Source organism: Engraulis encrasicolus, chromosome 11 (assembly GCF_034702125.1).
Source record: "Engraulis encrasicolus isolate BLACKSEA-1 chromosome 11, IST_EnEncr_1.0, whole genome shotgun sequence".
Classification (NCBI taxonomy): Eukaryota; Metazoa; Chordata; class Actinopteri; order Clupeiformes; family Engraulidae; genus Engraulis; species Engraulis encrasicolus.
The window spans coordinates 44,960,615-44,975,614 of NC_085867.1; the positions used below are offsets into that span (position 1 = coordinate 44,960,615).

General features: G+C 45.1%; 1 protein-coding gene across 1 annotated transcript in view; it reads right to left on the reverse strand.

Moving 5' to 3' along the window:
- ak3 (adenylate kinase 3) overlaps positions 1 to 5,513 on the reverse strand; it is a 12,747-nt gene extending 7,234 nt beyond the window's left edge. The window contains exon 1 of the mRNA XM_063210740.1: positions 5,166 to 5,513. Coding sequence (XP_063066810.1) covers positions 5,166 to 5,313 — 148 coding nt within the window. The 5' untranslated portion in view covers positions 5,314 to 5,513. The remainder of the gene's footprint in view (positions 1 to 5,165) is intronic.
- Between the last annotated feature and the right edge of the window lie 9,487 nt (positions 5,514 to 15,000).

Genomic DNA, 15,000 nt, shown 5'->3' on the forward strand with positions numbered 1-15,000 from the left:
CTGCAAAACACCACACTACACCTGACCAACATACACTTAGATATTCACTATTATTAATCAGCATTCTGATAAACATTCTATACACGGATAAACATTCTACTGTATGATAAACATTCTATAAATGGATAAACATTCTACTGTATGATAAACATTCTATACACTGGCAAACATTCTATACACTGACAAACATTCTATGATTAACATTCTATCCATTGATAAACATTCTGCAGTACACACTGATCTGCATTCCCTACCACCAAGACCTGAACACTATTCACAACACACACACACACACACACACACACACACACACACACACACACACACACACACACACACACACACACACACACACACACACACACACACACACACCTCCAGACTGCAAGACCTCAACACAACACACAGTTCTGGAGCTCTGCAGGGCAGACTGTCTCTCCCTGGGCAGCTATTCTCTCTCTCTCTCTCTCTCTCTCTCTCTCTCTCTCTCTCTCTCTCTCTCTCTCTGTCTCTCTCTGTGTGTGTGTGTGTGTGTGTGTGTGTGTGTGTGTGTGTGTGTGTGTGTGTGTGTGTGTGTGTGTGTTTGTGTGAACGTGCGCACCGCATGTGTGTGTGTTTGTGAGGCCGCTATGTGTGTGTGTGTGTGTGCGTGTATGTGTTTGTGAGCACGCGGTGTGTGTCTGTGTGTGTGAGCGTGCGGTGTGTGTATGTGTGTGAGCAAGCGAGCACAACGTGTGTGTGTGTGTGTGTGTGTGTGTGTGTGTGTGTGTGTGTGTGTGTGTTTTGGCTCCACAGTGAAGGTCAGGGCAGGGTGTGTTTTCCTCGTTCTTATCAGGAAGTAGCAGCTTCTTATGGTGGGATAAAGTCCACTCTGATAGGACGATTAAAAGACTCTCAGCTCTTCTCTGATTGGTTAATTTGAAGACATCTCCCCTTTGACATGACGCCTCAAAGACTCCTCCGCTCTGATAGGACAGCTGAAGTGCTTCGTTGCAAAATGGCATACATCCATTTTGGTGCATTTTGGGAAATTGACAGTTTTGTATTAGCCATTGCATTGCATTGCCAAATGCATTTTATAAAGGGTTAAAAAGTATCAATGTTTGGAAGTCAGAGGCGTGCTCAGTCCCTTTAGAAAGATGAAAAAAGTATTCTTGTGGGTGCTCTTTGGTTCAAGGTTCAATGTCAAAAAAAGTTGCTTGAAAAGAGAAAAAACTTTTCTTCACCAAGGCACTCCAAAAAGTATAGTTAAAAATGTCTTTATTACTATGACATGTCCACTTTAAAATTACCCACGCGTAGCGACAGTTGAGCCTTCTTCAGGGCAGAAGGGTTCAAAAGTACGTTCTGAAAATATTTGAATCGCAGGAATTCGCATACAGATGATAGGACGTCTGAACAGCCAATAATTAATGCAGTTAAAAAATGGCGCTTGCATCATTTTGCAACGAAAATCATAATTGAACCCTGACCTCACACTGGTGTTTGTAATGTTGCACTGAAGCACGCACACACGCGCACGCACACAACACATACACACACACACACACACACACACACACACACACACACACACACACACACACATTAAAGCACTTCATATCATGTTTTAAACTGAAGTGCTCCACAGCTCCACTGTGTTTATACTGCAGGCCTGTCCACTGTCTTAGTGTTTGCTCTGTGAAACTTCACACCTTAACCTGTTTACAGTGGAGACACTTCCCATGCACAGCTTCAGGCAGCTGTGGCCTAGAGGGTAAGGAGATGAGATGGCTTTAGATCAGAGGGTTGCAGGTTTAAATCCCACCTTTCCACTCCAACTACATGGCTGAACTGACCTTGAGCCAGCGACTGTATGTATACTGCAATGTGCAATAATGTGTATTAGGTCTTTGTGTATGTTTTGTATTTGTGTATTTATGTAAGCTGTCAGACACTTTCATTTCCCTCAGGATTTATAAAAGTTAAAACTGTACTCTACTGTACTGTATCCTCATCTTTTTAATCTAGCTCCAAAATATCTTAAATCAGCAGACAGTTGAGTGGGACGGACATGAAAGTGTCATGAAAGCCCAACTGGGGAACTCCAACTCCCATCGCCATTGTGACACAGCACTCCACAGCACACAACTGAACAGTGCACACAATGAAATTGCATTTATGCCTCACCCGTGCAAGGGGGCAGTCCCCAATGGCGCCCAAAAGGGAGCAGTGCGGCGGGACAGTACCATGTTCAGGGTACCTCAGTCATGGATGGAAGGAAGATGGGGGAGAGCACTGGTTAATTACTAACCCCCCCCCCCCAACCGGGCGGGTCGGCAACCTTTACCCGTGACTGCATGTACGCCTGCTCATTACGCGGCAGTGGAATTGCTGTGAATGTGGAATTCAAAACTAACACACACACACACACACACTCACACACACACACACACACACACACACACACACACACACACACACACACACACACACACACACACACACACACACACACACACACACACTATTGTTTCTACGGTGACACTGCTTCTGTCTCCTCTACTCTGCCATGCTGTGTGTTCAGTAGCTAAATGGACCATCTCTGTTGCCTAGCAACCTGTTTTGTAAACACACTTTGGTTCAGTTCAGGGCACAAAGATTAAAAATAGACATGACATTGCCATCAAATGCAGAAAGTAAACAAAAATCTGATTCCACTAGGGCTGTAACAATATTGTATCAAATCGAGAAGTCACTCGATTATTATGGTAAAACTTGTTTACATTATTAGTAACCTCTTGTAACCTATTCTATAAACGATCATCAAACATAGACATTTTAAAAATCGTGGGGTGTATCGAACCGTAGTTCAAAAATCATGATTGTAACCGGACAGTATTGTCAGCCCTACACTCCACCATAATCTTCTTCAGAGTCAACTAGTGAAGTAGTGAAGTGGCCCCAGATTGCTGAAAGCCTACTGTACATCTGCACATTGTGAGGCTTGTAGACTGTACTGTAGGTGCCGGAAAGGGGGATGCAGTGGTGCATTGGCATCCCCACTTTTGGGCTCCATAAACGAGGCTTTCTCAACGTCTTTTCTTCTTTTTTTAATTTGTAGGGCTGTTGTGCCACCATTTGCCATAGGACAGTAAGAGAGGGACAGGAAACAAGTCTGGAGAGAGAGGCGGGGAAGGACTGGCAAATCAAAGCCAGATCGCCTGCGTAATGTCGCAGTGCCCCACCGTTTGGCCACGATAGGGCTGTGATCTCAACTTTTACTGCAGACAAATGAGTGGAGTGCATCAGCAGTAACATTGTTAAGAAATAAAGAATGAAGAAAAAATGCACCACCACTTTAAAACCCGGCGGTGCCCCAGCTGTAGACTACAGAGTTGGCCACAGCAGGCTGCAGTCTATTGTCAATTATTTTGGAGAAACCTGAACCTCCCTGTGCAACAGCCAGATCTGGGTCAGCCATGTCCAGAGCTCTGGGCTTAAAATCAAATCATTAAAACTACTACTAACCATACTACTAACAATTGGCACTTATTGTTCTGTATTTCCTGTGCACTTTTATCTGCTAGTGCTGTATGCTGTGATTATGTCCTCGGTTGCAAGTCGCTTTGTATAAAAGCGTCTGCCATGTAATGTAATGCTATTCCAATTCTCCAAACTCGATGGCAGAGTTAGTTTTGCGCACGCATAAGAACATCGCTGCGTGTCAGCACAAGAAGATGCGCTGGCGCACAGCACATCTCTCACGTAGCGCACGTTTCTGGCACAGCAGGGAAGGAGAAGGAGCGGAGGGGAGTCAAAGGCCCTGGGTTTAGGGGTCAGCCGAGGAATACAGACTACAGCACACACAAGGTTATTTGAGGGTCAGGTTGGAGCCTGCGCGCGCACGCACGCACGCACACACACACACACACACACACACACACACACACACACACACACACACACACACACACACACACACACACACACACACACACACACACACACACACAGCCATGGGAGGGAGAGCCACAGGATTGAAATGCGTCTGGAAGACATTACCCTGAACTCAGGTTTTTAGTATTGCGCTCACGATGCGAACCCTCAGCCTACAGACTACACAGCACTCGGGAGTTTGGCACGAGCTGTGTCGGTGGGTCTTTCTCAAATGCAAGGCCAGTGTCCTTCCAAGTGTACCAGCCTAATTAGTCACGCCCAGTGATTGGATACTTTTTGGTGAACTCTACAGAATATCCAATCACTGGGTATGACTAATAAAGGGTATCCAATCACTGGGCGTGACTAATTAGGCTGGTACACTTGGAAGGACACTGGCCTTGCATTTGAGAAAGACCCTATATGCTGCTGAGGCTGCTCTGGGGAATTGGGTTGAGGGGCGGTCACTGGGAAAGGGGGGGATTCCGGATTCCAGACTTCTAGAAAAATAAGCAATGAATTATGATGAAGGGGGACCAATACTGATCAGCTGTATAGGACATCTACTTGTAAATAGGCCTATAAAGCTATGAGTTTATCTGGGTTTCCAACCAAACTTTTTTAACGACGTTTAACCTCCGACTGGGCAGTACAGAGTTCAGGAAACACACACACAGATGGTGTCAGTGGCGATCTAACTGAACATAACTGCGCATGCATGGTGTATTGCGCTGGTCTGGCACGTCAAGACAAAAACTAAAAACCCAAAACTCACAAACAAACAGACGGAGAAGCTCGTCGTCCTCTCCCAACCCACTGGACAGTTTATAAAGGACAGATTATCCAAAGGCCGGCTGATATCCATCACCACACCCCATGCATTTAAAGTTCACATAGAAAACAAGTTTTGCAGTTTATGGTAAAAGTTGTCGGCGACATCGAACTCATGTATCTAGATTTCCTTTCACCATCTGTAAAGGAGTTGTGCTCTTGTTGCTATGTCACTAGACGCCGTTGTGCAATAATTCTGCACTGGTGATCCGATAACCTTAGAATAACATGGCATTAATCCGCTAGACCTCGGTCGGTTCGCAGAGTAACTGCCAGGCTACAGGGAGCAGTAAAGCCCACTTCTCTCGTTACCTAGATGGGTGTCGTTCATTATGTCTCACTGTTATAGTAGGCTAACACTTACGTTTTTTTTCTTATAGGCCTACTGACATGTACAAGTTTCCCTCCTTACTTACCTGTTTTAGCCTCGATGTTCGACCTTAAAATATCCCCACTCGAGAGATGCTTGAGTCCAAAACTTTTCGTTATTCGGTCCGACACGGTGCCTTTCCCGGACCCTGGCGGACCCATGATCACCGCGCGGAACACGGAGCGCAAAACCATTTTCACACCAAAGCTCTACAACAACGAAAAATAGACAATCATCAACATCCGTTTGCCTGGGGCGAAATAGCTTCTTTTCCAGCAGCTACCCCCTTTCGCTGTGCCCGGACAGAGTGTCTTATTATCGGGTCGCTGGTGTTGAGGAGACGGGCTGTCTAGTGCGAATGCGAAGTGCTCGGTTCATCCTCTAGCCTTCAGAAACAAGCCGCCCCTTTCCCTTCTCTTATCGTCCCGTCCCTTCACCCACATCACCGACGCCAACGGGAGGAGGACCGTGGCGCCCCCAGGAGGAGGTCTGACGCCCTCAGGAGGAGGACTGTAGCGCCCCCAGGAAGGAAGTCCACCTCACTTCACTCCAGACGGCAGGGCAGCAGGCGCGCGACGTTGCCAAGGGCAGCCGAGGACACCTCCTGGACGTCTAGCCGAGTAGCAGAGCAGTGTAGCCTACACAGTATTGCAGTGTTATAGGCTATTCAACACTTAGAGAGACCATTTAACGCATTCTAGAGTGCATTTAGTTCCACAGTACTCTCTAAGAGTTGAATTAACAATGTCTGTGTACATTACAAACAGCAGCAGTGGCGGACATCGCCAACGTCTAGCCTACATTGTGAACACAGAAGATGTACAATGGCTAGCAGCTCGAGCTTTTGATTTAAGCCGCTTTCTTACGTAAGCGCGTTATATAATTGGTGTGTCGATGGGGGACTATTTAGCCTACATCCGAGCTCGATAAATCAGCGCTAATGCATCAAGTGCATGGGCACACACGCGCGCACATGCACATGCACATGCAGATGGACACGGACTCAGACATGACAGAGAGAGGAGAGGAGAGAGATGCCCTGGCCTGCATGGCCACACACATGCAAGCACGGAGAGGATAGAATAGGGACAGACAGTACACACTGAGGGCAAGGACTCCGCCAGGACAGCAAGGAAGAGAGATGCCCTACATGGGCACACGTGCAAACACGGATAGGGCCAGGGCAGTAGGCTACTATACACAGGGTTCCCACTGGTGCTTGAATTCATTGAAAATGCTTGAATTTCAATGTAGTGTTTTCAAGGTTGTGAAAATGCTTGAATGTTTGGTGAAGTGCTTGAAAATGCTTGAAATTTGTTTCAAGTCAAACTCAGTAAGCCAGATAATGGAAATAAATTGTTCAGGTACATCAAAAATCTGAGCGAATGAGATGTCAGATGGGATTTGCCATTCGACACCCTAAAATTGATTAGAATGCAGGAAATTGCATCTTAAAAACGCAGAATTTTCTGGGGGAGGACCCCCACACCCCCTTCCCGCGACCTATGAAAGGTGCTGGAAAACTGAAAATGTGGTGCTTGAAGGTGCTTGAAAAGTGCTTGAATTTGTTCATGAAAAAGGTGTGGGAACCCTGTATACACTGATTGAGGACACACATGCAGATGGACAGGGACACGGACAGGGCAGTGAGGGAGACAGGTATGGACACCAACAGGGCAGCAAGCAAGGGACAGATGAGACGAGAGTATGACGGAGGTCATCTTGCACCTGTTCACCCCCCTCAGGGATCGAACGTGCGACCTCGCCAACTACAACGGTCCGGCAATGGGAGACACAGTACGATACCGCTGGGCCAAGAGACTAGTCTCTCGGTCCAACGGCACCGAGACTGTATGAGTCTATCGGAGGGAGGTTTTACCAACGTTCCACGCCAACTCTGCTAGTTAGCCTCCGTTACAAGAGGCTCTGTATGAATATACATACAGGCCTACTGTAGGTGCATAGGATACAGCCATACATGGTGGTGTGCCCAGGCTGGGCACTGGGCTGAGAGGGGCAGATGGGGTAGCATGGAGGTCAGGCAGTCCTGGTTGCAATATAGTAGACCAGCAATATCAGGGGTGGTGGGGAACGGTTTTCATGTGAGGGCCACTTCAATTTTTTTGTAAGTCCTCCAAGGGTCGTACTATGAACACAAACCAGGATTTCCCCCTGCACCGTATAGGCCTACTGTATATTGAAGGCAGCTACCTTTACAACAGACCCCACCTTCACTAAGTTCCCTGAAAATAGGCCTGAAACTATATTGTAAATGTAATTTCCCCAGGGGTGGGGGACCTGTGGGGAACCCATTAACAGCCCTTGAGGCCCCCAATATAATCTTAATGTTATGCAGCTTCACATGAAATATGACATATTTTGTAAAGGAATCTGAGAAAATACATTTGCAATACAATTAAGTTATATTCAGGGGACCTAGAGAAGAAGGGGTCTGTTTTAAAGGTGGCCGCCTTCAATTTAGGCCTAAAGTGCAGGGGGAAATCCTGGTTTGTGTAAATAGTATGGCCCTCGGGGGATGTTTACGACCCTTGGAGGAATTTGAAGTGGCCCCTCAAATGAAAAAGGTTCCCCACCCCTGCATAGAGGCTATACATTATATCCGAGCGTTATTGTCACATGCTTTTGATCGTGACGCATTTGTTCATTATCATGTCAACATGGACCCCAGTACATTGGGACAAGAACTTTCAAAAAGGACATGTTTTGTCCAGTAGGGCAATGGTAGCCAGGCCGTGCCCTCCTAGTGACACAGCAGCTTCAGCGTTTCTACCAGTCAGGTCAAGAGCAATGCAAGTACTTTCTGAGATCCCGTAAATACGGGAACTCCTCCCACTTTGTTGGGAAGCAAACAATCGTTTGCAAATCAAGGGAGGCCGTTTGGAAAATGCAAATTGTTATGCTCTTGGTCAGACCAAGTCTCGAAGAGATTTGAAAGTCGATGATGATCAGACTAGGGCAATGGGGCAGGTGCTTTAGCAACACCTCGTCCCTGCCTGTGCACGCCCATGGAACTGATCCTTCCTCTGAGGTTCAGATATAATGACCGCTTGTCATCCCTCGTTCCAGGCTACGGACCTTTGGTGACAGAGCCTTCTGTGTTGCTGCCCCCACCCTTTGGAACAGTCTACCTCTCCATGTCCGTCAAGCCCCCACACTGGCTACGTTCAAAAAGCACCTAAAATCACACTTATTCACTGAGGCCTATGGTCCTTAACCACCCTGCCCCAACCCCACCTCTACCCCCCCTCCTCTCCTCTCTCTCTATTCCCCTGCTCACTATCCTTTTGTAAAGCGACCTTGGGTTACTTGAAAGGCGCTATATAAAACCAAGTTATTACTATTATTATGAACTAGAAATGCACCGCCAAGGCCATGGGGTTGAACCCAAATCTTTTTTTCATTTCAAGTCTTTCTGCCCTGTTAGAAACTTGCCTGTCAAAATGCGCCCTATCCTATCCAACAACGGTGAAGAGTCTTTTAAAAAGTTCCTGGATCCGGATCGTGATCCGGACCACCACCAACATTTAATCACTTGTTCCTTTTGTCATTTCCAACAAAAGCAAAATTTCACCAAAATCCATTCATAAGGGCAAAAGGGTCCGTTTCCCCAGGCCCAGGGAGAGGAGAGGGGCCCAGAACTGGATCCTCATTATGTATTGAGTTGGGAAGGGGCACATTTAGATGACCTTGTCCTGGACCCAACACAATACAATACATTACATTACATTACATTACATTACATTACATTACATTACATTGCATTTGGCAGACGCTTTATAACCAAAGCGACTTTCAAAAGAGGACATAATCAAGCCAACATCAAAAGCAAATACAAAGTGCACAGGAAATATACAGAACAACAAGTGTAGTTGCAAAGAGAGGTTATTTTATTTTTTATTTTTTTATAGAGTAAATAAAGAGTGAACGAGTGCACACACAATACAATACAATACAATACAATACAATACAATACAATACAATACAATACAATACAATACAACACAACATGTATTGATATAGTGAAGTACGTATCACAACAATGAAGTTCTCAAAGCGCTTTGAGATACATAGTACACACACACACACACTCCCGTCCACACACAAGCTCAATCAAAGCTGTCAGCATCCTACTCCCTACCAATCACAACACTTGCACAAAAGCTCCTGCCTGACCTGAGAGGACTACTCTGCACTGAGTGTAGATGGCCAAGGTCCACTTTTAATGGAGAAGTCTTCGTGTGGTGATGTCATTAGTGGGGTCGTAGGCATGTGCATTTTTTCTCAGTCATTTCAAATTTGTGTTAAAGTTTGGTTTTCACTCCCAAGTTGAAGTTTAGGGTCTATAGAACAATTTGGGTTCGAGTGTCAAACACACAGATAACAAAATGGCCTGCGGGGGGCGCTCTAAAATATATAAACTGCTATAACTTTTTATTAGTTTAACCAAATTTAACATATGAGGTATGCATGGATTCAGCATTAAGAGGAGGAGCTGGTGAGATAAGTATTTGGTTACCAGATTAAAGACACACTATGTCATAAACACACTTTTAGCCCATGGACAGCAAAATTCTGGGGTTTTTTTAAGATAAAGGGTGGAAATGCCCTCAGAGTTGCAATGAAACATAATTTATTGTTACAAGTTATTGTAAATAAAGCCTGGTATATCTTTCAACTTGATTTGATCAGAATATCCCTGAAGCATCTACCTAGGATACCTATACGCAAATATGGCTGCTTAAAGCCTTTGTGATATTTAGGACCCAACTTTCAACTTTGAGTTTATGAATTTAGGATGATGAGTATCAACTTTTTTCGATAAAGCCATATTCTATTCACACATAAAATCACAAAAAAACGTTATATCTGGAAGAAAATAAATCAATAATAATAATAATAATAATAATTATTATAATAAGAGTGCTTTTCCGGAGACACAATGCTATTGGTATGCTTGCGGATTATGCACACACACACACACACACAGAGCTGTTGTATACACACACAGAAACACGAGGGAAAGAGATAGAGGTGTGTGTGTGTGTGTGTGTGTGTGTGTGTGTGTGTGTGTGTGTGTGTGTGTGTGTGTGTGTGTGTGTGTGTGTGTGTGTGTGTGTGCGTGTGTGTGTGTGTGTGTGTGTGTGTGTGTGTGTGAGAGAGAGAGAGAGAGAGATGTGTGTGTGTGCGTGTGCGTGTGTGTGCATGTATGGAGATGTTTCAGGTGCCTTTCAGCAATGGGTGGGTAGGGAGAGGTAAGGGTGGGATTCGAACCTGCAACCCTCTGACAGACCAACACCCTACCCAGTAGGCCACTGCCACTTACTGTATAGAGTGGCCACAGCAGCATATTAGGCCACGGTTGCCCAGGTGACAGCAGCTAAAGTTCTACAAGGCTGCATGTGTGTGTGTGTGTATGACTGAAGATTGTAAAGGTGACAGTTTGGCAGTCAATAGCTGAGTAATATGTGCAGCCTTATTTTTACGCTGTCATATCTCCAAAAGTTTTGCAAGTTGTCAGATGATATTGACACACAAATGGCACAAACCTGCTCTTCATGTCAAAGCTGAGATCACTTTTCTTGGCCAAATGGTTCAGTCAAAAAATGGACATATTCAGGCCTATGCACTGAGCTGTTCACACATTGTTTTGTAAGTGAATGGGGTCACATCATAGTGCTTTTAAAACTACTCTCTTTGAAACATTTTTAAGAGTTGGCTTATGATCTTCACACAGTTTGTATTCAGAGCCAATACCTCTCTGACAATGCCTTTACCTAGTTGATACCTAGTTAAAAACCCCAGGACAGGTCACCTCTCACTCTAACTGCCACAGTTTGTGACATTATCATCTTGACCATTCTACCATTCATTTCAATGAGGGGGAAAACAGAGAGAAAACTGAGGAAAAACAAGTCTGGTGAACGAATGAAAGGGGGTAGGCCAGCGAAAAATACTCTGTGTCCCTGAGCCCTTTTCGAGCCGTTAAGCTTAGTTTTGGCACTCGAACCGTGTCTCTATCTCGAACGCTGCAACGATTCAAAGCCGCAGTACTAATGAATGGCGATTCCCATATGCCGAGGTGAATGGAAAAATGTAGAATAATAATAAACTGTTGATGAACAATTAATATGCTTTCCCGCAAGCATACTAAATAAACTGTTGGAGAACAATTAGTATGCTTGCTGGGGGCAAGCAGAGGCCTTTGGCAAGCATACTAAATAATACAACAGCACTATTTCATACATGGTAGACACAATCATCTGCTCTGGGAACTGTCCATTTGTTACCAGCGTAGTTGACAGGAATGAAAACCGTTCTTATTATCTGCATTTGCCAGAAATGCCTGCCAATCTGGTAACAAATGAACAGTTCCCAGATTTGGACTACACTACCAAAGATGCAGTTGCCAAAGATGTTTTCCAACTAGAGGTGAAGTGCAGCTGTACTAGTACTTGTACAAATAGACCTGCCAGATCTCGGTGCAAGTGCATGAAGGCAGAGTTAAAGTGCACACGTCTGTGCAAGTGCACATACAATTTCTAAGACTGACCACTGACTGTTTTTGCATCTGTTCTCTGTCATAGTTATTGTAGAGTGGAGTATTGGAATAAATGTTAGCCCTATGGTCTTCTGTTTACTTTTTGAATGCAGGAAAAAATGATGTTCCCCATAGTATTTATCATCATCATCATCATCATCATCATTATTAGGCGTATTATTATTATTATTATTATTATTATTATTATTATTATTATTATTGATTTACTTTCTTCCAGATATAAAGTGTTTAAGTTGTGAATAAAATGATGGCTTGATTGAAAAAAAGCTGGTACTCATGATCCTAAATTCATAAACTCAAAGTTGCAAGTTGGGTGCTAAATATCACATAGGCTTTATGCAGCTATATTTGTGTATATGTATCCTAAGTATCTGTGTGCTTCAGGGATATTCTGAACAAATCAAGTTAAGTGATAACCCAGGCTTTAATTACTATAAATTGTAACAATAAATAATGTTTCATTGCAACTTGGAGGGCATTTCCACCCTTTATCTTAAAAAAGCCAGGATTTAGCTGTCCATTGGCTGAAAGTGTGTTTATTACATAGTGTGTCTTTAATCTGGTAATCAACTATTTAGCCCACCGGTTCCTCCTATTCATGCTGAATCCATACATACCTCATATGTTAAATTTGGTTTAACTAATCAAAAGTTATAGCAGTTTATATATTTTAGAGCGCCCCCCGCAGGCCATTTTGCTATCTGTGTGTTTGACACTCGAACTCAAATTGTTCTATAGACCCTAAACTTCAACTTGGAAGTGAAAACCAAACTTTAACATCAATTTGAAATGACTGAGTCTATTACGACCCCACTACATTCAGTGCAGTTACCAGTGGACCTTGGTCATCTTCAGCCAGTGCTGAGTACTTGTAGTAGTGTCCAGGGGTGTAAAGTATACCACCGCAGCCCCCGTGAGGCAGGGGGGCCCATACGAGGCAGGGGGGCCCACATGGGCCCTTGACTTGAAGAAACGGGCCCCCTTCACATGATATTAGGCCCACTTATTTTTTCCGGGGCCCATTCTTGGTAGCTTGGAGGGGGGCCTGAAGTACTTGCGTTACGCCAGTGGTTGTGTCCCAGGCGGCCGGGAGCTTTTCTACATGGCAGCAGCAGCGTATCAAACTGCACTAATGTTTCCTTACCACCAGAGGGAGTGCTTCTCTTGACAGTCTGCTAAAAAGAGGCAGGGCTTCATATACTACCAGGACATCTTTTACTGTCATAGTGAGGGGCATTGACAGGCAAGTTTATCACCTGCCGTGTGTAAGTGGAGAGGGCTTGAGAGGCTGTAGTTAAGGGCTGATAAAGGCTGCTGTTTATGAGGCACTTGTGTTGCTGTGTGGTTTATGATCGACAGTATACGAGCTGTGATTGGGTGCATTCTGTATTTATGTTTGTATGGTAGGCCTACTGGACACCTTCATTTCCCCCTCGGGGTTGATAGATGGTTCTCTACTCTACTGGGTATCTTATATCTGGGCTGTGATTGGCTAGCTTTGTCCTCTGCTGTATTCCGGGTGTTTCTGTATGAGTCGTGCCCAGGGCCGGATTAACGCACAGGCTAGATATGGCTGCAGCCTAGGGGGCCCCACCTGCCAGGGGGCCCCTGATTGGCCAGAAGTGAAAAAAATGCAGACTTTTGACCCAATGCAACATTGAAAAATGTATCTATTGTGTTCAGTACAGTTGATAGACAAGTTGCCCTCAATTCCTAGCTCGTAATTATGACATTGTCTATGTCATTTTCCTGCAAAATTTGCCTTTCAGGGGGCCCCACAACAACCTGTAGCCTAGGGACCCCGGGCAATGTTAATCCGGCCTGTCGTGACCCTGTTTGCCAGTTGCTCTGTACAAGGAAATGACCTTCATAACGGGCTGCGGCTGAGTAGGTTTGTCACCTGTAAATGAACAGTATGTATCCCATACGCATGGGCTGTCACCTACCAAGAAAAGTGGTAGAAGAAGTAGAAGAAGTAGAAGAAGTAGAAGAAGCGTTCACACTATCGCATAATGATTCTCCCATACTCAAGGGCTGTCACCTACTACAGTCGTAGAGTATAGTAGAGTACTTTTATCGATCTCGAGGGAAATTAAGGTGTCTGACCGCTTACCATACATAAATACACAAACACAAAACATACACAAAGACCTAATCCACAGTATTGCACATTAATTGCAGTAAATATATACAATAGCACACACTTGGGTACAGCAATCAGCCTTACTGTACATCAGTTCACACACACAGACACACACACACACACACACTCACACCTACACACACACACACAGACACACACACACACACAGACACACACACACACACACCCTCACACCTACACACACACACACACACACATACACACGCTCTCTCTCTTATGCCGCTTTTCCACTGCCGATCTGGAAAGCTTACAGCTCGATACAGCGCGACTCAACCGCCACTTTTTGCTTTACGATTGAGCTGTGTCGTGTCGTGCCTATTCGAAAAGCAAAAAGTGGCGGCCGAGTCACACTTTCTCGAGCTGTAGGCCTACCAGAAAACCGGCAGTGGAAAAGAGGCATTAGAGAGTCTACCCTGGGTCCGGGCCAGGTCTGCGCCAGGTCTGGGCCAGGTCAGACATTAGTGCAGTAAATAGTCATGAAAGAGGAGAGTCTTTAGGCCGGCCGCACATTGGCTCCGACAGCACTGCGGCGCACTTTTGCTTCCCACAGAATTCGGACCCCCAAACCCAATTTCACACAAATATAGCATTGATAGTCAATGGGCGGCGCCGACAAAATAGAACTTGTCTCTAATTGCTATCCGACATCGGCGAATGTCCTCGGACATCGGCGCCAGTGTGCAGGGTTCTATTGAAAATACTGAAATCAAACTTTTGCGGAGCACTTTGTCGGAGTCTATGTGCGGAAGCCCTTACTCGCTTCAGTTCATCCTAGATACAACTCAGCACTTCAAGACAAATGTGGGCAATGTGTAGCCTGATAAACCAGCCTAAATGCGGGTGGCGCTGGTTGACCAGGCTAGGCAATGTGGGCAATACGCACATTCACATCCTGTGGCCTTATAGCCATCAGGGAGCTCAAGAGGGTCTTTCCAACATGCAGACTCCCGTCCTCGGTCTGTGCTTGTGGACTCACATTTTGCTGATTTATTTATTTTGGTCCACAAAAGATTGTGGGTCCTCAGACAGTTGGAATGTCAAAATGTGGGTCCCGCCAAAATAAGGTTGGGAGTACATGTAAAGCAAGTTTACATCCTGCGGACCTAGAGCCATCAGGAGTCTCATGGAGTGCGTTAC